Raw genomic sequence first — 21096 nt, 5'->3', positions numbered from 1 at the left:
GCTGAAGAAAAACTGAATTATCATTACTTAAAGCACCTTTGGCAGCAATAACAGCAACCCATGGCTGAATGGGGAGAAAAAAAAATGTCTGTGATGACATTTCTGCAAAATTATATAATGTTGCTTCTTGCACATTTCATGATACTTTCAAAGTGAAATGTTCAGTCATTGGTGCAAGTTTTATCCGAAACTGATGAACATAAATCAGTCAACATTTAATTTTGTTTGTTGTTGTACATATCACAGAGATGAAGAGTTCGCTGTCTGGTAAGTGGTGCTAAAATTGAAAATAGCCACCTACACTAAACCACGTACACTGAACCCTGCCCAAACCTAAACGATAGTGTAAAATAAAAATGCTTGCTTGCTTCTTGTCACGGTATGCTTTCCCAAAGAGACAGGCGAACGAGGAATGCAAAGCAAAAATCCAACTTTATTAAATGAAACAGAACAGAACTCCAGGTAGCTGCATAAACGTAACTTCAAGACGAGACAAGGACAAAGACTAAACTGAATGCTTATAAAGGAACTAGAACAAAGGAGCAAACTAGATAATTAATTGGAACACAGGTGAAAAGACTAAACGATGATTAACTAATAACAGGAAACAAGAACAGGAAGAACCAAATAAGGGCAAAAGAGGACTAAAGAGAAACTAAACCGTGACACTTCTACAAGGCACGCTGCATCGTGTTGTACATGGTGTGCTGCTGAGCAAGTTTACTACATCAGAAAATCCATACATATGGAGCTGGTTATGTGCTGTAAATGTCAAAATGTATTACTTCAAAATCGTGCTCCATATTGCATCTATATTACTATGACTAACATTCCACATATATCATAGGCTTTCTTTATTGTGCTGCTCATAACAGCCGTTAAAATGTCTACTAGAAAATGCATAGAGCTGTGGATCAGGCAGGAAGAGCTCTGGACATTGACCAAACTTACTAAACAAGCTCTACACATGTCTGACTTTGTGCCCCAGAGACGGTTATGTGGGATGTCTACTATAGATATATATATATATATATAATTTATTATTAATTTACCTTTAATAGCACAGAAAGACTTTCTCCTTTAGTGCATTTCTGTCAGACCAATGCTTCCAGAAAAAGTATATATACGCCAAGGTTCCTTTCCTCACATTCTTTCACAATCACTCACTCTCACTTCTGTCTGTCTGAGAAGTTAAGGTAGTTATCTGTGAATCTAATTGACCAGATGGTTGGCATCTGCAACTCTTGGAAAAAAAATAAAAAGTTCAAAGTGTCCTTTTTCAACCTGAGCCCCTTGATGATTTTGTGTCATGAAGGTGGTGTTTTTATTGTAAGGTATGAGCCTTTTCCCTGCATCTGCATAGATGTGTGTTTGTGTCTTGCAGGTGTTTCTGAAGTACTATCATGTGGAGCAGCTCAATCTGATGTTGCGGGAGGTGATCGCGCGGGTGGTGTTGATGCAGGCCTACACCAAAGGCTGGCTGGGAGCTCGGCGGTACCGAAAAGAGAGAGAGAAACGCAACAACGGAGTGATTATCATACAGTCAGGTTCTTGCAACCCAGACTCATTACCAAATGACTGTGATAATAGATGCATGTGCAGGGCTCAAAAGTGAGGATTGTCTGAGGCTAGTTTAAGAGGATCACTGCATTTTACGTTTGTTGATCATATGTGATGATTTATTTCTGCATCCAAAATAATGTTATATATCTGTCTAATATAAAAGAGGAAATTTGTTGAAATTTCAAGGACAAAACATGGTTAGAATGAATGGAAAATTCTAAACAAAAATGGGCTGCACTATACTGTATGCCATTTTACAGCAAAGTAGTGTTTATAATTTAATAACTCGCTTTAAATAGACTATTGTTCAACATTTTGGGGTTGGTAAAACTTTATATGTTTTTCCTCACAAAAGCTGCATTTATTTGTTTAAAAAATCAAATAACTGCCTTCTATTGTAATATATTTTCAAATGCAATTGATTCTTGTGATGCTAAGCTGAATTTTCAGCATCATTACTCCAGTCTTCATTGTCACATGATCCTTCAGAAATCAATCTAATATGCTGATTTGATGCTCAAGAAAATTCTAATGTTGAAATCAGTTGTGTTGCTTAATATTTTTGTGGAAACAGGGTTCTTTCATCAATAGAAAGTTTAAAAGAACATCATTTATTTGAAATATAAATATTTTTAAAAATGTCACTCTTGATCAGTTTAATGCTGAATAAAAGTATTAATTTCTTTTAAATTAGAATTTTACTGGCCCCAAAAATAAACACAGTTTATATTTGTGACTGTTTATCCAGTGAGAATGTTATAAGTAAAAATTTGTAATACTAGTTGAAAAAAAATCCTTATTGTTGATCTCCGTTTGTATTACACAGCAGTGATGAATACTAGAAATTGTTTGCTACTATAAACTAGTATGTTGTGTTTTAATCCCCTCATGTCTCTCTTTGTGTCTCTGTGTAGCCTGGAGGGGTTACGTGGCCCGTCAGAATCTGAAGCAGATAAAGAGGGAGCGTGAGCAGGCTGCTGTACGGATCCAGTCAGGTACACATCTCTGAACACTCTGTGCAACTCAAATCAAACTAATGTCACAATAATGAAACATTCCCTGGAGAAATTCTACTCTTTACTTTCATTTTCTTAATTTTTTCTCTCTGTGTCTCTCAATTTCAGTGTAGTGTGATTTATTGGCATGACAAACAACACTCATTTGTAATGCTATTGCATCTGAACTGCAAACAAGGAAAAAGTGCAAAATAAAGTATAATAGAAATTATGGAAATCAATCAAGAGCAACACTGCAAAATTAAATAAATAATTGTTTTTGACTCAAAAGACGCTGAATATTTAAATATTTATATTATTAATATTATACAAAAATTATACATACCCCATTAAACACCATTAGACACCATTCAAAAGTTTGGGTCTGTAAGATTTTTATTTATTTATTAATGTTTAAGAAATTAATGTTTATTTAGCAAGAGTGCATTGAATTGATCAAAAGTGACAGTGACCATTTATAATGTTACAAAATATTTCAAATATTTTTCAAATAAATTCTGTTCTTTTGAACTTTCTATTAACGAACCAAAAAAATGTATCACATTTTCCATAAAAAATATTAAACAGCACAACTGTTCGCAATGTTTCTTGTGAAGACTGGAGTAATGATGCTGAAAATTCCGCTTTGCCATTACAAGAATAAATTGCATTTTAAAATATATTCAAACAGAGGTCAGTTATTTTTAACTGTAAAATTTTGATCTCAACAAACAATCCCGTGAACCAGTGCTGCTAAATTAATAATGTGTGAAGACAGCATCTCTTTTGCAAGTTTGGGTCACAACATTTGGTCCCCATGTTTCAGTAGAATGCTGCATTTTGAGCTTCTCTCTTTGCTTTCATCTGTTTCCCAGTGGAGGAGGCAGAGGAGCGGAGAGAGAGAGCGATAGAGAGAGGGAGGGAGGGTGCTGAGGTTTCCCTGACACTTCCTCTCTCACATTCCCGGCCCATTAAAGACTCTCAAATACCAGAAACAAGATGGCTTTTTATACTGTCACTCTTTTCATCTGAAATGTAAATGAATTCTTACTCGGTGTGGCCTGACGGAGATCAAAGCGGGCGTATTAACCTTCTCGGGGCGCGTCTTCTGAGGGCGTGAGGAGGGAGGGGCGGAGGCAGGGGTCCAGGGGGAGGAAGAGAGGGAGGAGTGGTGCTATTGTTCTCCTCTCCTCTTCTGGAGTACTTCAATTCCCCTTTTTGGCAGACGTCTCTCTCTGGCTCTGTGCTTGCAGTGTATCCACTGGTGCAGGTGGTGCGGTGCTCGGCCACATGTTCAGAGCCGTGTAGATGTGTGTGTATCCACTTGGAGGTGGGCCGCATTAGCATTTCTAAAACAAACACTCGTCTTTCAAACGGTTCAGATCCATAGGCTGAGAATATGCTGAGCACAGTATGCAAATTAAACAGCGGCTTTCAGGAGAGGAAATGTTTTCTATGTCCATAGAATATCTATAGAATATCTACAAGGATATCTGTAGGAAGTTATTGGTGAACATTCTGTTTTTAGGTTCTTGCACAACCAAAGCTATATTTTAGTAAATGGCAATTGAAAGATTGGTAACACTTTAGTATAGGGACTGATTCTCATTATTAACTAGTTGCTTATTAGCATGCCTATTAATAACATATTGGCTGTTTATTAGTACTTATAAAGCACATATTCTGCATGACCATATTCTGCTTCCCTAATTCTACCCTATACCAAAACTTAACAACTACCTTAGTTACTAGCTATTAATAATCAGCAAATTAGGAGTTATTGAGGCAAAGTTAATAGTAGTTAATGATTTGTTTATAGCGAGAACTGGACCTTAAAATAAAGTGTGACCTAAAGATTTTATAAAGTCTGTATTCAATGTGCTTTATGGTGGTAGTTTTAAAGCCCACTCAGAACATCGTTTACTCAATTCCTGTTATTCCAGACCTGTATGCATTTCAAATCGGTAGTCAGAAAAAATGAAGACATTTTGAAGAATGTCAGTAACCAAACCGTTTTAGGTCTCATTGACTTTCATAGTGGGTGTTTTTTTTCATACAGTGGAAGTCAATGGAACCGTAACATTTTTCAGGCATAAATTGTACTCGTGATGGAGCGGTGATGGAGCGCTCTTGGAGCGAGTGAAAACCACGACGCTCCGACTTTTAAAAAATCCGCTCCTCGCTCCATTCAAAATCACACTGCTCCGTTCACAAACTCTGATTGTGAGTAACTGTTGCTGTCATGACAGATTTATTTCAGAACCAGGCGCTATCAAAATAATCTGGCTACGGGCGCGGGATCTATATTATTGCTGGCAGGCCACTTTTGGCCGGGGGCCACCTGTTGCCGACCACTGCTCTATTGCCTTATAGAAACACCTTATAGTTTGTCATATCATCTTATGATTAATCGTAACAACAGTATACATACATTATAATTCATTATCATTCTTACGTATTAGTAATTATAACTTTTAGTGTTATTATTTCATAGCACATTATGAACACCATGTTATATTAAGGTTATAATGTCTTATAGTTTCTTTAGTTATAATGTATTATATGTCTCATAAATTGTCATTGTCAGTATCTTTCTACATCTTATGAGTGATTAGGAGTGATTGTTCATACACTTGAAACTAATGGTACTTTACTTAAAGCAAACAAAAACCACTTAAAAATAGTATAAAGCCTTTTGGATTATTACAAGAAGACTTTGCATTTCTCACTTCACACTAAAATAACACTAATAAAATGTAATAAGATACTGTGCACATCTTAAAAATTTTGAGATATGAGGTTTATAGCTGGGAGAATATGTGAATATGACATGGTGTTCATCATGTTATTAACCACCATAATCTTACATGTTCTAGTCACAAATAAGTATTATAATGTATTATAATTGTTGTTAAAATTACTCATGTTCAAAACATAAGGTTTTGATGCACACAATATAATTATGATAGTGATGCAAAGTGTTCTCAATAACTTGCATCCTGGGTTGTATTTCCAAAAAGTACTGTTAGCTTACTATGTATGCATGTTCTGAGATTACCAACATAGTTGAACAATTTGTTGTTTCCCAAAACCATAAATCCGACAAACATTCACACACAGCATCCCGAGTGGTTGGGAGCATACTTTGTTATTAGTATGATATGGACCTACACAGATCATGTTCTAGGGCACAGTAAGCAAGCCATCATGCAGCACATTCTGTGTCTTTCATCTCATTTAAATATAAGTGTGTCAACAATCAGCAGGGTTTTTGAGGTGTATGCAGGTGTGTAAATTTGTAAGGGAGTCCTGGAGTGTGACATGAGGAAACCCGAGATAAATCAAAATCAAATAAAACGAAACGACGTGGAACAAAAATAGCGAGGTACTTCTCAGGTGACACGAAGCTACTTAGTTTCTATTACGATGCACGGTACTACCGTGGTTAAGCAGCAAGTTACGTTGTGTATAGGAAACACACTCCTTAATGAATATACATCTGAACTCCCACCAAAGCGCAAGACAAACTACCCACTCCCACAGTGGTTTGTGTGTTTGAGTTTACAGGCCTGTGTTCACACCCTGATCTGCTCTGATTAAAGCTAAAGTTTTGTGTTTTAATTGGGCGTCTCATTGAAAGTGGAATAAATGACTGCTTTAGCATTTTAGAGCAGAGCTGCTGCTTTCATGTGTTCTGAGGTTTACACTCATTTGTATGAGTGATAAAGTACTAATTATTCACTCAGAGCTCATTGTGTTTTTATCCTAAACATTCACTTAGTGTGTCTGATCAAAGAAAACGATTTATCTGAATCAATGTATACAGGTAGGAAACTTTTACATTACATTTGGTATAACCAAAAAGCAAAATATGCTATTAGTCATACTAATTTGTGGCATTTTTTGTGGTTTTCAAACATTATCATTCCTTAAACTTAGTTTTAGTGATTCGGACAAACCCACCCTATATGTTAATCTTTGCTAGAGCACCTTTCATACTACAGATCCCTCAACTGGTGTGCTATTACATTTCTAAGCAATCTGATTTATAATCAGATTCATGTTATTTTATTCATTGTTTGATCGTGTGAATATGTGTTACAGCATACAGAGGCTATAGAGTCAGGAAAGACTACAAACAGAGTCGACAATGGACTGGGTGAGTGAGGGTGTGTTCATTGTGTTTGTTTCCATTGTATGTTATCATAGTGTATTTTTGCATGATTGTGTGTTTAGGTCTGTGTTTATCTGTTTGTTCTATACAGTAAGTCCCCTATAGACTGTCCCAGTGATGTTGTATTAGAGTGTGTGCAATCATTGAATTCACCTTCCTTAAGTCACAACTCTCGAGTGACAATCCACTCGCACACACATGCTCTTTGTGAATAAACACTAGTAGATGATCGTCTTTAACCTTTGACTGCAAGTTCCGTTTCTGACAGATTATGTTGTAGTGCTGAATGCAAGACAGTGTACAACAAAATGCTGATAACTATCAACTCAACTAACTATCAGCTCATTATTATTATAAAAAGCAAAGCAAGAAAAGTTGAGAGTGCAAAATTATTTAATTTGACCAACAAAAAAAAAACATGCACAAAACAAAACTTGTATTAAGTTTGTTTTGTTTTGTCTTGTCTTATCTTTTTATTTTTTTTCAGAAATGACACAAACTGCACTCAATCATGCACTGCCCTCCACAGCTCAAGGTGTAAAAGGATGTGCACTAGACACTTTTTAAACACTTTAAGACACTTTTAATTTACAATGTTGCCTTTTTAAAAGAATGTGAATCCTAATTCGCATTCCTAATTAATTAAAACAAGCTCTATGAGCTATGCCCTAGGTTTAGTGATTTATAATACAGAGTTATATTATTTTTTAGACCTATGCAGTAGAGAGATTGCTGAATATCATATCATAACTCGTTTTAATAAATTTCATAAAGTCCAAAGTTTTCATCCACCCTCCCACATCTGACTGTGTTTTGGGTGAGTGTATATGTTTATGTGTGTATGTGTGTGTGTGTATCCTCCAGCCAGTTGGCTTATCAGAGGGGATTCCCAATGCTTGTTTATATCAGAAGTCTCAGTGGTGAAACTTCAAACCTCACACTTTGCTATTCTGTTTCATCAGGGCTGGAGAGAAGTGTTATAGATTTATTTTGACATCAACTGGCCCAATTTTCCCTTGTAAAGTTCATAAACTTACCTACATGCTCATTAGCTGACTGGAGCAGGTGTGTGTGTGTACATGTGAGCGCTATCACAGGGTTCGAATGCCAGCTGTGTCAGTGTGTGTGTGTGTGCCTTTAATTAATACATGTTCATCAAAGTTACTGCACTAAACAGTTATGTCATGGTTGGTGACTGTGACAAACTGGGTGATGATGTCATTAATATTGACATTGATATTTTGAGTTTCTTCATAGCTTCATAGCATATTTTGAGCTTTTTCATAGCTCAGGAGACTTATGGCCTGACACAAATATTTGCTGTGAAGCTATTCACACAGCTATTTTTTAAACAAATAATTGACTTCATTTTGACATACTATGTGTAAAAATATTGTGGCTAAAGGCCTGTTCTAGAGTTCTAAACCTCTTCAAAGCAGGCTGCCAGTGTTTTTATTGTTTATCAACTGGAATAATTAAATAGAATAAAATTAAATGGAATAATACAATATTGATTCCAGCAATATTGTTCCTATATGCCATTATCGTTATAGTTGTGGTGTGGAAATTTTCAACGATTTTTAAAACTGTCTTTGTCTTTATCATTATAGATATCTTACTTGGTGTGAACTGAAAATTCTGTCATTATCATTTACTCATTATCAAACATGTATGACTTCCATTTGTGGAACAAAAAATATGGTAGCACTTTATTTTAGGGTCTCTTAACTAGTTGCTTATTAGCATGCATATTACTAGAATATTAGCCATTTATTAGTAGTAATTAAGCACATATTAATGCCTTATTCTACATGACTTTATTCTACATCCCTAATCCTACCCAATACCTAAACTTAACAACTACCTTACTAACTATTAATAAGCAGCAAATTAGGAGTTTATTGAGGGAAAAGTTGTAGTTAATAGTGAATAAGTGTTCCCTATTCTAAAGTGTTACCAAAAATATATTCTTAAGTACGTTAGGGTCCAAAAAGAAAGAAAGAAAGAAAGAAAGAAAGAAAGAAAGAAAGAAAGAAAGAAAGAAAGAAAGAAAGAAAGAAAGAAAGAAAGAAAGAAAGAAAGAAAGAAAGAAAGTTTTTAATTTTTGGTTAATTATAAATAATTGAGTTTGCATTGAAATCTTTGTCAAATGTCTTGGCAAATCTGAGCACAGTGTAAATCATTGTTGAGATCGCATCTGAAATATGAGAACATTGAGAACATGAGAGCATTGTTATGAACAACACAATATATAATGAAAATCTACAACATATGAAATAAGAATAATGTAATGGAATAACAGAATAAATACACAAGGACCTATAGAGCGTAATGAGAGGAAGCACCTGGACCTGGTGCTGGAGACCATGAGCTGTTCCTCTGAGTGTTCTGGACCTTTCTTCTGGTCCGCTGTTCATAGAATCAGACTAGATTTCATAGGCCACTCAATGCCACACATTGATTTTAGAGCAGATGTTTACAATGGTTTGAAAGAGAGAGTGATGTAAACCAGAATACTCACAATATAAGTGTTGCAGTAATGCAGTCATCTGATATCAATGACTTCATCTCTAAACTAAATTGTTTTCTCAGAATTACGGAAATCCTAAACTTGCAATTTGTGAGGAATCATGATTGTTTTATGATTACTTTTATCCTCAGACAAACCACACCTGAAAGAAGATCCTCCACCAGTCACCTCTCAGATGAAAAGGTCAGATATGATCATTCCTGAAAGTATTTGTATATGTATAATTTTAAACACAAAAGAGATGGTTTGTAGAACTGCACCATAAAAGTTTCCCCTGCTTTTATGGTGCTTCCTGTCCTTTTGCCCTTGGTCATTTTATGCTTTTATAGTACGAAATAATGCAGCACGATCATCCTCCAAAGACACAGGTTTGAAACAATTGAGTAAACATTGACAGAATTTTCATTTTTGAACGAACTAGTCCTTTAATTGCACGTCTGATACGGCTCATGTTAATGTGAACTCTGCTGTCACCTAACTGCAGTAAATATTACACAGAGCAAACCTCAGATCAAACAGCACAGTCCCTGAGACAAAAGAGACAGTTCCCTCACAGAGAATTCACTTCTCCGCTGAGAGAGAGAGAGAAAGCGAGGAACCCAGGGAGGTAGAGAGAGAAGGAGTGAATCAAAAGCCTGGAAAAGCGTGGTAGAGAGTAAACGCTGACTTCTCCCTGAGGTGATTTGTCTTTTCGCTGCTCTCTCTACAGATGTTGGAGCCCCTTTTTTCCAGTAAAGACCTGAGGTTCTTTGCTAGGACTTTGATATCCTACTCGAATTCAATATGTGAAATAGTAGAGCCACTCTGTGACTTGGAGCACATCGCTGAGCTTTGAAGTCTGATCCAATTTTTGCTACTCGCCATTTGATGTTGAAAGGATGAGATGAAGAAAACGTACAGTTTTTGCCAGTAACTCTGCTGAGCATATGTAAGATTAAAACAGCCCGCTCCTTTGGAGGGTGTACTTAGAAATGTTAAGCAGATTAATTCTTTCCTATAGCTCTTTTATTCAAAGATAAAATTAAATGTGTGTGGAAGTCTGTGAGGACGGCCTCCGTTATTTCCTGCATTACAATGAAGCGAGCGTGACGAGAGAGATAGAAAGGGAGCGCTGTGGTACCAGTGCATTAGCACTTACTGTTGCCAAACACAGTGTGTTAATGGATGCTCCAAACCAGCCTGCTCTTCATAAATCACTTCAATTAATTCACACAAAAGACCCTCTGCTGTTTAATTCATTATGATGCGCTTGTTTGTATTTGTTTGCTTTGTTTGCTTTGTTTCCTGATGTTTTCTGTTGATGTGTGTGTGTATGTGTGTGTGTGTGCGTGTGCGTGCATGTTTTTTTCTCAGGATGACACGGGCAGCAGAGAGGACAGCTCCGGTGACGCGTCTGTGCTGAAGACAGACAAACAGAGTGACAGGAGAGAGAGAGATGGGCTGCAGGAGCGACCGGCACTGAGCAAGCAGGGTGAGTCCACGCACACATATATATACACACGTTTGTGTGCGTCTGCTGCTGCAACATTCCCATAGTCCGTATGCACACACACATGAGGACATGTATAATGAACAAAAACACAGACACACAAAAAAACGCCCAACATTTTCTCTCCCTGTTGTTTTTCCAAATTGACTTTTGGAACAACTAAACAGCTTTTTTTTCCATAAAATGAAAGTGTGACCAGTTGTCAAGGACAAAAATACCATAAAAGTACGTTCAAAATTGCATCTGACATGACACACGAGATAAGGCATCATTGAAATCAAATCCTGCACAACACGTCTTTATGCCAAATTTGAATACACAGAAGAGTCCCTTGTGAAAAAGAACCACACTCTAGCATAGTTTTAAAAACTGTATTTATTATGGAATTAACATACTTTAAAATAATTTATGGTAACATTTTATTTTAAGGTGGCCTTGTCACACACGTTACATACTATTATAATAACAAAAAAGGTAACACTTTATTTTAAGGTGTCCATAATACAGAGTAATTACATAGTTAAGTACTTAGTAGTAGCTGTTGTACTTACATTAAACAAAATGTACTTACCATGTAACTAAGTTATGGAACAGCCTGTAATTACAGTTTGTAATTATGTACATGTAATAGGCAGCTACTGTCACACATATGTAAACAGACCGAGTCTGTTACACAGCAACTTATGTAACCAAAAGATTGTTACATGTGTTACAGACTTTATACAACGTAATTATAGTACACAGACATAAGCTACTTAAAGTGTATCAAGATTGTACTTAAGTGTACTTCATGTGTATCTATACTGTACACCTTATCCAGCTGCACCTTAGTTTGATTTAACCCACCAGTCCACATCTTAAATACATGTAATACCTTTCTAATTACATTAAAATGACAGAATATTACTCAGGCATAAGCTACTTTAAAAATAAGTGTATCAAGATTGTACTTAAAAGACCAAGTCTGTTACACAGCTACTTGTACAGTTACATGTGTGTAACAGTAGCTGCCTATTACATCTACATAATTACAAACTGTAATTATAGGCTGTTCCATAACTTAGTTACATGGTAAGTACATTTTGTTTCATGTAAGTACAACGGCTACTACTAAGTAATTAATTAGGTAATATCTCTGTAAATTATGCATAATTATGTGCAAGTAACCCTAAGGCAGACCCTAATCCTAACCCGAACCATATAGTAAGTACATGTAGTTAATTAGTATTACTCAGTACTTAAATGTATACTTACACTGTAACAAGGACACCTTAAAATAAAGTGTAACCGAATATACTATGCTAAGTGTGAACTGAATGAATTAAATGTCTTATAGTTTAGAATTTATATTACATGCATTTAGCTGAAATTTAGAGTTCTTTTTTCACCCACTTGTATGCAATTTCATAATTACTTCTATTGTCTTTTGAAAAGTGTGCTGCTGAAGCCTTTATGATAAACTAAAATATAGTTGAGTTTCATTTCTATTATGATGTATTTAAATATATTTGCCATTTGTAATGATAAAGGTGTAGTTTAGTTCATTGAAAATATATTCATTTTAAATATAATATTGAATAACAATATAATATTGAATAACAACAATACAATACACTTTACATGTGCTTTAGTATGTTAAAACATCAAAAATAGGTGAACTTCTTTAAAGCATGACAAAATGTTTTTTTGTTTTTTTTTAAATGTACTTTAAAGTAAAACTTTTAATTAGACATTATTACAAAATGCACTTTTAAAAGTGTACTTGAGTGTGTTAAGAAAAATTAATTAATTTTTTAACTCATTTTGTGGCAGTCGTGGCCTAATGGATAGAGAGTTGGACTTGTAACCCGAAGGTCGTGGGTTCAAGTCTCGGGTCCGGCAGGGATTGTAGGTGGGGTAGTGAATAAGCAACACTCTCTCCACCCTCAATACCACGACTGAGGTGAGACCCTTGAGCAAGGCACTTAACCCCCAACTGCTCCCCGGGCGCCGCAGCATTGGCTTCCCACTGCTCCTGGTGTATGTTCACTACTGTGTGTACACTTGGATGGGTTAAATGCAGAGCACAAATTCCAAGTATGGGTCACCATACTTGGCCACACACCACTTCCCTTCCCTTAAGGTATACTCAATTAGCCTTTTATTTCCTTAATATTATTTTCCAGTGCTGTTTTTTTTAAGAAGTACACTTAAGAATTATACGTTTTATACAATTAGGTGCACTTCTTTTTCAAAAGGGGTGTCGGAGATTTGAAAGCTACAGAAAATCTACAGCTACTTCCTTAAACAAAGCTTTAGTATGGATCGCAAGTCATATGAACTACTTTATGGTGCGTTTTGAAGTTTGACATGAATGAGCAGCACAAGCACTCTGCTAAATGTCTTTTTTATGTTCCACGCAAGAAAGAAAGTCATGCAGGTTTGTAAGTACATAAGGGTGAGTAAATGATGACAGAATCTTCATTTTCTGGCTAAACTATTCCTTTAATACCAGAAGTACCTGCTTTTCTCTCTCTGTCTCATTCTTGTGTCCTGTCATATCAGCTTATGGTTTGGCTGAGCTTTCAGTTTCAGGCCAGACGGTGGATGAGAGGTGTGTGTTGAGGGTTTTTAAAAATCACACCAATCACATCAAAGACTCACACACGCCAGCGACTCTATTAAATGCTCTGAGATACAGTGACACCAAAACACACATATTTGCTGAACATATGTTTGCTTTGTGTTTTGCCCTGGGCTGTGAATTCCATTAATGAGAGCTGCCTAGGAGGAATGTGTGTGTGTGGATACACAGAGAGAGGGAAGGTGTGTCAATCAGGGGCGGGAGAGGCGGTGCTGCTGTGATCAGTTGCCGGGGGTCCATCATTAGAGTGATTAGTGAGGAAGGTGTGTGTGGGGGTGGGATTGAGATTAGCCGTGTGTCCGCGGATTACCGGATTAAGCCAGATAATGTAACACATACTCGGCTCTGCAGAGGCTCCGGATTACTGTCAGATCACCGCAGCACGCCTGGGTTAGACAGCCGCGCTAACTCTGTGAGACTGAGAACAGGTGACCCCTCTCATCCTGTCTGTCTGAAACACACACACACACTGGAGATGACACACTAACGCAGAAAAACACACTCAGAGTCTCTTCTGGTATAATGTTACTCTTAATGATTCATTTTATGATGTTATTTATACAATGTTGTGTAAATTATTGTTTTTCTGGAGGTAGCGTGCACCTGGTATACATAAGATTTAAATTATTGAAATTCAGCATTAAACCTGAACTACTGAATCAACAGAAACAAGAACAAAAACATCAATATTTAAGGATTTATTTGAGTACAAATCTTAAAACAGGAAAAATGCCATGTAGGGACTTCTGGGAAGTTCTTTTGAATGATGAACATTTGTATCAGTAATCAGTTTCATTTTTGAAGTAAACCAGTTTACAAAATGCTAAAATTAATCCAGAAGCTATAATTGAGATAGGGAAGATTGTGTTTGATTATTGTCTAAGCTTACTTGAGGGCAAAAAAAAAGTGGAACTACAAATGAAAATTAGGAAGGAGGCAAGGAGCCTATTAATATGATCAGTTCAGCAAGAATATAAGCACAATTTACTTCTCACTGTGCTTGTAACTTCCCGCATCTGTCCTCCAATCTAGCTCCACCTTTGTGCAATTTATCATCATAAAATCGAAACTACCAAACAATAGATCTGCTGTTGGTATGTATATAAAACAAAACTGTAGAATAGCCACATACTGTATGCTGTGTATATATTATTTGTTATTTGTATATTATTTGTATATTATTATTTGATATAGTCTATCCATAAATTCATATAATGTATCTACTTGGCTCTTGAGAGTCGCAAATGCTATTTCTATGTATGCAGAGTGTAGAGACAAGATGATTCTAGTGAATCCCTGAAGGGACCTCTGTCTCTAATGTAGCTTTAGAAAATCTTTCAGTCCTGTTTGATTGAGTTCTATAAATGAGGGAGTCTCCTAGTTTATATATATATACTGTATATATACAGTGGGGAAAATAATTATTTGATCCCCTGCTGATTTTGTATGTTTACCCACTGACAAAGAAATGATCAGTCTATAATTTTAATGGTAAGTTTATTTGAACAGTGAGAGACAGAATAACAACCAAAAATCCTGAAAAACACATTTCAAAAAAGTTATAAATTGATTTGCATTTTAATGAGTCAAAGAAGTATTTGACCCCTTTGCAAAACATGACTTAGTACTTGGTAGCAAAACCCTTGTTGGCAATCACAGAGGTGAGACGTTTCTTGTAGTTGGCCACCAGGTTTGCACACATCTCAGGAGGGATTTTGTCCCACTCGTCTTTGCAGATCCTCTTCAAGTCATTAAGGTTTTGAGGCTGACGTTTGGCAACTCGAACCTTCATCTCCCTCCACAGATTTTCTATGGGATTAAGGTCTGGAGACTGGCTAGGCCACTCCAGGACCTTAATGTGCTTCGTTTTGAGCCACTCCTTTGTTGCCTTGGCCATGTGTTTGGGGTCATTGTCATGCTGGAATACCCATCCACGACCCATTTTCAATGCCCTGGGTGGCTTCAATGCCCTGGCCCTGAAGGTACATGTCCCCGTCCATCGTCCCTTTGATGCGGTGCAGTTGTCCTGTCCCCTTAGCAGAAAAACACCCCCAAAGCATTATGTTTCCACCTCCATGTTTGACGGTGGGGATGGTGTTCTTGGGGTCATAGGCAGCATTTCTCCTCCTCCAAACACTCCCCTGTGATGTGACCCTGTTCCCCTCACACACACACACACACACACACGACACGTTACGCGCAAAACTAATAACAAAACATACTTATAGTTGCTGATTCAGAAGCGCCAGATTGTCATAGCAAAGTCGGAACTGACCCTTTTTTTGGGGGAAATAGCCTTCGTGCATAGCCAGCCTTGTACTCTACTAGGTTCACGAAACTGTTGTCCACAAAATGCGTTGTACAAATTCTAACATTTGGGTTGTGCTGTTGTGTTGTAAAAAAAAAAACTTAACCAGTGATTCCTAATTGCATCTACTTTCGAAAGGCCAAATAAATTGTAAAGAAACACACAGCGTCTCCCTGACATGGCTGCATCAACACTATGGCGGTTACTGAAACCACGCCTTCTTTCTTTGTGTGAACATTTGGGCAGCATTATGCAAATATTTCCACATCGTGACATAGACATGGGGGGGTGTGTTTGAATGAGCCTTTTTAGGGAGACTTTTATAAAAAATATCTCTTTGGGTTTGAGACTTTAGTCTTTTCAACTTTAGGGATCTCATCTATGCACAAACAGCTTGTAACACTCCAGAGAGAAAGGAAAACTTGAAATCGCATCATATGACCCCTTTAAAAACACACATTGGCAAAGAACAGAGGTCTACCCTAACTCACAAAGATCCACCCACTTGGAGATTTCTGGCCTTGGCACTGTTGCTGAATAATGTTCGGTAGTTTTCATTAGCATAAAAAGCTAGTAGTTTCAATAATATGTAATATTTTACATAATATTGTTCACTAATGCTGCTGTCCGGTTCTAGCTGTTCTCACTGTATTTACACTCATGTGCTGGAGGATAAAGATCTCTCAGCATGACTCTGATTCGCTGTTTAAAGCTGTTTAAGTCAAATTACCTCACCTTGAATATGCAAAGAACAGAACTGCTGACTGGACTGCCCTGAGAGCCAACACACACACACACATACAGACTGGTTTTAGATCACAGTTTGATGCCTTCATCAGAGGAGCTGCTGGCTAAACTAAAGGCTTGATTCTCTGTGTGAGGAGAACACGTGTAAGTGTGTGTGGATGTTATTTGGATGTGTGTGTGAAGAGTAAGCAGGGCAGACTTTGATCGGAAGAGATCAGAGTGTGTGTGTGTGTGTGCGTGTGTGTGTGTGTCAGGAGAGACAGCAGTGCCAGATGTCTGGAGTTCTGCTCACTTCCTGCCTCTTATCCTGCTGCTGTCACCCTAGAGACACACACACACACACACACACACACATTATCCCTGTCTAACCTCTTCATATCAAATGTTCGGGAGGTCATGGCCAGTGTGTTACGTTATTGGACGTTAAGTGCACTGCTGAGTCTCTGCTCTGATCCCAGCTGTGACAGAATGTGGTGTGTGTTTGTGACTGAACAGAAAGTCTGTCACCATTTCACATAGGTTGTGATTTTAACTCTACACTGATGCTGTACAATCAGTACAAACTCTATAGCCTTAATGGCCAAGGTGGAAAGTAACAAATTACATTTACTTGCGTTATTGTAATTGAGTAGCTTTTTTGTGTACTTCTACTTTTTAAAGTAATTTTTTAAATCTGTACTTTTACTTTTACTTAAGTATATTTTGTTTGGAGTATTGTACTTCGCTACATTTTAAAACACATTAATTACTGAGTTAAAAAATTTTTTAAATTGCTCCCTGGAAACTACTGCAGTAAATAATGCCCAGGAGAACAAACTGGCGCTAAAATCACAAGAAAGATGCAGACGAACATGACAGGCATTAGTGGTGCAGACCCAGCTGAAAACCTAACCCCATCGTATTCGGCTGAAGTTGAACTCAAAAGAAATGAAGTGAACCCCTGGCCATGTTTATGCTCTATTATGCAGTGTAAGCTGTGTTTACCTAGGGAGACCAAACTAGCAGCTTATAAAATCTCGACACCACCCCTTCGCAAGCATGTAGAGGTAAGGTAAATACTTGCATCATTGCATTGGTGGTTAAAATGAAGCAATTGGCAGTTTAGCAAATGGTTTTGCAAAAATTAGCCAAAAAGACAGTGGTGCAGGGTGTGCGATATATATCATCTGTGATAATAACGTAATTGTTGTTTTAACGATGTGCGATTTGACATTATCAGTATTTAGCCAAAAACCAAACAAAACACTACTACAGAGTGCCATGAAGTCTAGTAGATTAGACTAGTGCACGCGCATTTAGAGTGCGTTCTTTCACTGCGTGATTGTTAAAATGCATGTAGAATGATCACAAAATTGAAGATATAGGGAAAGAAAATGTATAGTTATATAATTTCATATAGTAAATCAATATCACATGAAGAGTGATGTTTTTCTCCAAAAATCAGCATGATTACATATAGATTTTTTTTACAACAGTTCAATAAACAAGAAGTTAATTAAGAGACTTGTGTTTTAGACACCATATTGCCTCTTTTTGCTCTATTTCGACAACAAAAATAATCCCAAACACAGCCACAGCACTGTTTTGCGTCTCTGAGCAACATGACGGTGTTACAGTTTCGTTCCTGAACGAATCAACTTTTTAAATGATTCGGTTCAATCGCAATGACTCACTTATTAACAGTGACTTGGTGACACCTACTGGCAATTTTAATTTCACGTTTAAAGTATCTTTTGATTTTTTTTCTATAATTTCAAATGAGTATTCAACATTTTGTCTTATACAGTGCCCTCCATAAGTATTGGAACAGTAATTGCTCTGTTGGCTGTGGAGTCAAGACATTTGCAAATATGATTAAAAGATGAATATGAGACAAAACTACAGAATGTCACATTTTATTATTAGTCATTTCAACACACGTTTTACCAGATAAAAAGAACAGCACTTGTAGAGTTCATCCCACTCATTGATGTGAGCATAAGTATTGGGACAGTTGAACATAAGGCAGATATAAAAGATTAAAAGCTATTATTTAGTTGCAGATCCCTTGCGCACAATCACAGCAGTGAGTCTGTGATCCATAGACATCACCAGACTCTTGGTCCCATCCTTTGAAATACCTTTCCCAGCCTTTAATGCAGCCAATTCCAATTGTTGCTTGTTTTGGGGAGTTTCTACTGTTATGTTACTTTTGGGAATGTTACTTTTACACACATTCATCTCTATCGGATAAAACTGAGCATGACGAGTTTCAATAGAAATGTCATTAAATAATATTATAATGTACCAAAAATGCATGTCAGTATGTTCAGCAGTACACTTCAACCATATTTCAAAGATAATTCAATTATGAAATCACTTGTAAAGTTGTACTTAAGTTGGTCAAAAAAGCATTAATTGCATTTAATATAAATTTAAACTATACAACTTTTTCATTTAGTTGCAAATAACATAAGTGTCTGAAAACAAAATATTCATTCCCACTTGTACTCTTTTGAAGTATATTATTTACGTTATAAATATTTTCAAAAGTATGCTAAAGTGTACTTCTTTTTCACAATGGTATGAGTATTTCTGTAAACATTTTCTGATTGTTTCTACTGAGGACCAAGTTGAAAGTATTTTCTGTGGTATTTGGCAGCATCTGAAGCATAGACATTTAGTTTGGAAATAAACTAATATTCCTTCAAAGTAGAGATCGGGAGTTAGAGTCTCTCTCTTTCAGCCCCTCAGCATCATAATTTACCTTTCTTGTTTTCTCACTGCTGACATGTATGTTTACCAAAAGCATAATCTTTATAAAGCGGGTTAACATAAGGAGCTCAGCTTTCATAAACCATGAAGTCTGATCCTTTTTAGCAGAGAGAGCAACAGAAGAGAACTAACTTGCACTTATGAAGTATGGACGTATAAAGACGATGCGTTATTCCATATACATAAGTGTCCTTGAAAGGCATAAAGAAAATTCTAGAAAGAAACACTTTATGCTGCCTTCTCTTATTTATTTGCATGCGGATGGCAGGCCTGCACATTGGCCTGAAGGGTTCTGGGGAGTGGGAGTGTTAGAATAGTCTGATCTAGGCTTTACTCAGTGTGTTGGCTGTGAAACACACCTCTGAACATGTCATCTGAATGCATCATCAAGTACAAGATCAAAAGTTTTACAGGATTAGCACAAATGAGTAACAAAACAAATTAATGTGTGCACACGAACAGATAGTGTCATCCCTAGTTAGTGTGCCTTCACTCACTTTGGTGGATTAAGTTCAGGAAGTGCACATTTCTTCTAGGTAGTTTGTGCCCAAATGAATTTAATCTTGGTTTGCGCTATAGCCAAATCTTCTCTTTGATTTGTTCTCAAACTGTTACATAAGGAAATATGATCTACAGGAAACCATGCTGTCATATCAAAATAAGAAGATGTTATGATAACACTTTAATAAATAAACATAATAATCGTGGTCATTTGCGAACATTATTATCTTGTATTAATGCTTAATAGATCATAGGCCAATAAACATACATAGTCACACATAAACATTAATTGAACTTACATGTAACTACATAATAATTTTAGTTATTAATTTTTTGGTTACACTTTATTTTAAGGTGTCCTTGTTACAGTGTAATTATACATTTAAGTACTGAGCAATATTAATTACCTACATCTATTTACTATAGGGTTAATATTAGGGTTTAGCTTAGGGTTACTTGCATGTAATTTTACATAATTTATTGTTATTATAATACTAAGTACATGTTATATGTGTAAAAAGGACACCTTAAAATAAAGTGTTACCAGTTTTTCTTTATATAGCATTTTTAAGACCCCAAGGTTACCTTTACAAGAAATAGAAAACAATCATACAGCACAAAACAATTAACAAAGAAAGAGCATTGCAATGTAAAAGCCCAGGATTAAAGCAAATATCAACAGGACAAAGCAAAAAGAAACAAACATACAGTTACATTAAAAGAAATAGCATCATAGAGTTAAAGGTCAGAAACATTAGAGTAAAAAAAGGGTTGAGGTTAAGTGCAGCTATTAGTACTACATATTACTAGTTATTTTAATTACTTAAGTACTATGTTCTTACAAGCTATGTACTTAGTTTGTAATTAGTGCAGTATGTATGTGGGACAGGACTGTAAAATAGTGCTACCTCTGTTTTGTTTATCCATAAGCATAATATAATTAATGAAAGTCCACTGTTGAATATGAACTTAACAGGTCTCAGGCTTTGTCATATGTAAATCATAATGTGGAAAGAGAAATGTATACATTGAGGTCGCCAAAACACCAGCCAATTCAAAGACATCAAGCAAAAATGAGAAAAGTGAAGTTAGTGAAGAGAAAATCAGATGTTCACACTTGCTTTGATTTTAAATCTAATTTAAAGACATTCAGACATGTTTAACTGAGAATTAAGTGTCCAAAATTAAGTGTCCAAATTCTTATTTAGAATAGGGAACACTTATTCACTATTAACTATGACTTTTCCCTCAATAAATTCCTAATTTTCTGCTCATTAATAGTTAGTAAGGTAGTTGTTAAGTTTAGGTATTGGGTAGGATTAGGGATGTAGAATAAGGTCATGTAGAATAAGGCATTAACATGTGCTTAATTACTACTAATAAATGGCTAATATTCTAGTAATATGCATGCT

The 21096-nt window shown here is 36.3% G+C and overlaps 1 protein-coding gene across 1 annotated transcript in view; it reads left to right on the top strand.

The window, feature by feature from the left end:
* myo3b (myosin IIIB) overlaps window positions 1-21096 on the top strand; it is a gene marked incomplete at both ends in the record, with an annotated part of 144724 nt that overhangs the window by 106994 nt on the left and 16634 nt on the right. The window contains 5 exons of the mRNA XM_079428644.1: window positions 1385-1547; window positions 2478-2558; window positions 6663-6717; window positions 9394-9445; window positions 10616-10733. Of these exons, the coding sequence (XP_079284770.1) occupies window positions 1385-1547; window positions 2478-2558; window positions 6663-6717; window positions 9394-9445; window positions 10616-10733 (469 nt within the window). The remainder of the gene's footprint in view (window positions 1-1384; window positions 1548-2477; window positions 2559-6662; window positions 6718-9393; window positions 9446-10615; window positions 10734-21096) is intronic.

This window comes from Barbus barbus (assembly GCF_936440315.1).
Source record: "Barbus barbus genome assembly, chromosome: 11".
Lineage (NCBI taxonomy): Eukaryota > Metazoa > Chordata > Actinopteri > Cypriniformes > Cyprinidae > Barbus > Barbus barbus.
The sequence above is the reverse complement of the archived record's forward strand: the minus strand, read 5'-3'. Positions and strand labels throughout refer to the sequence as shown.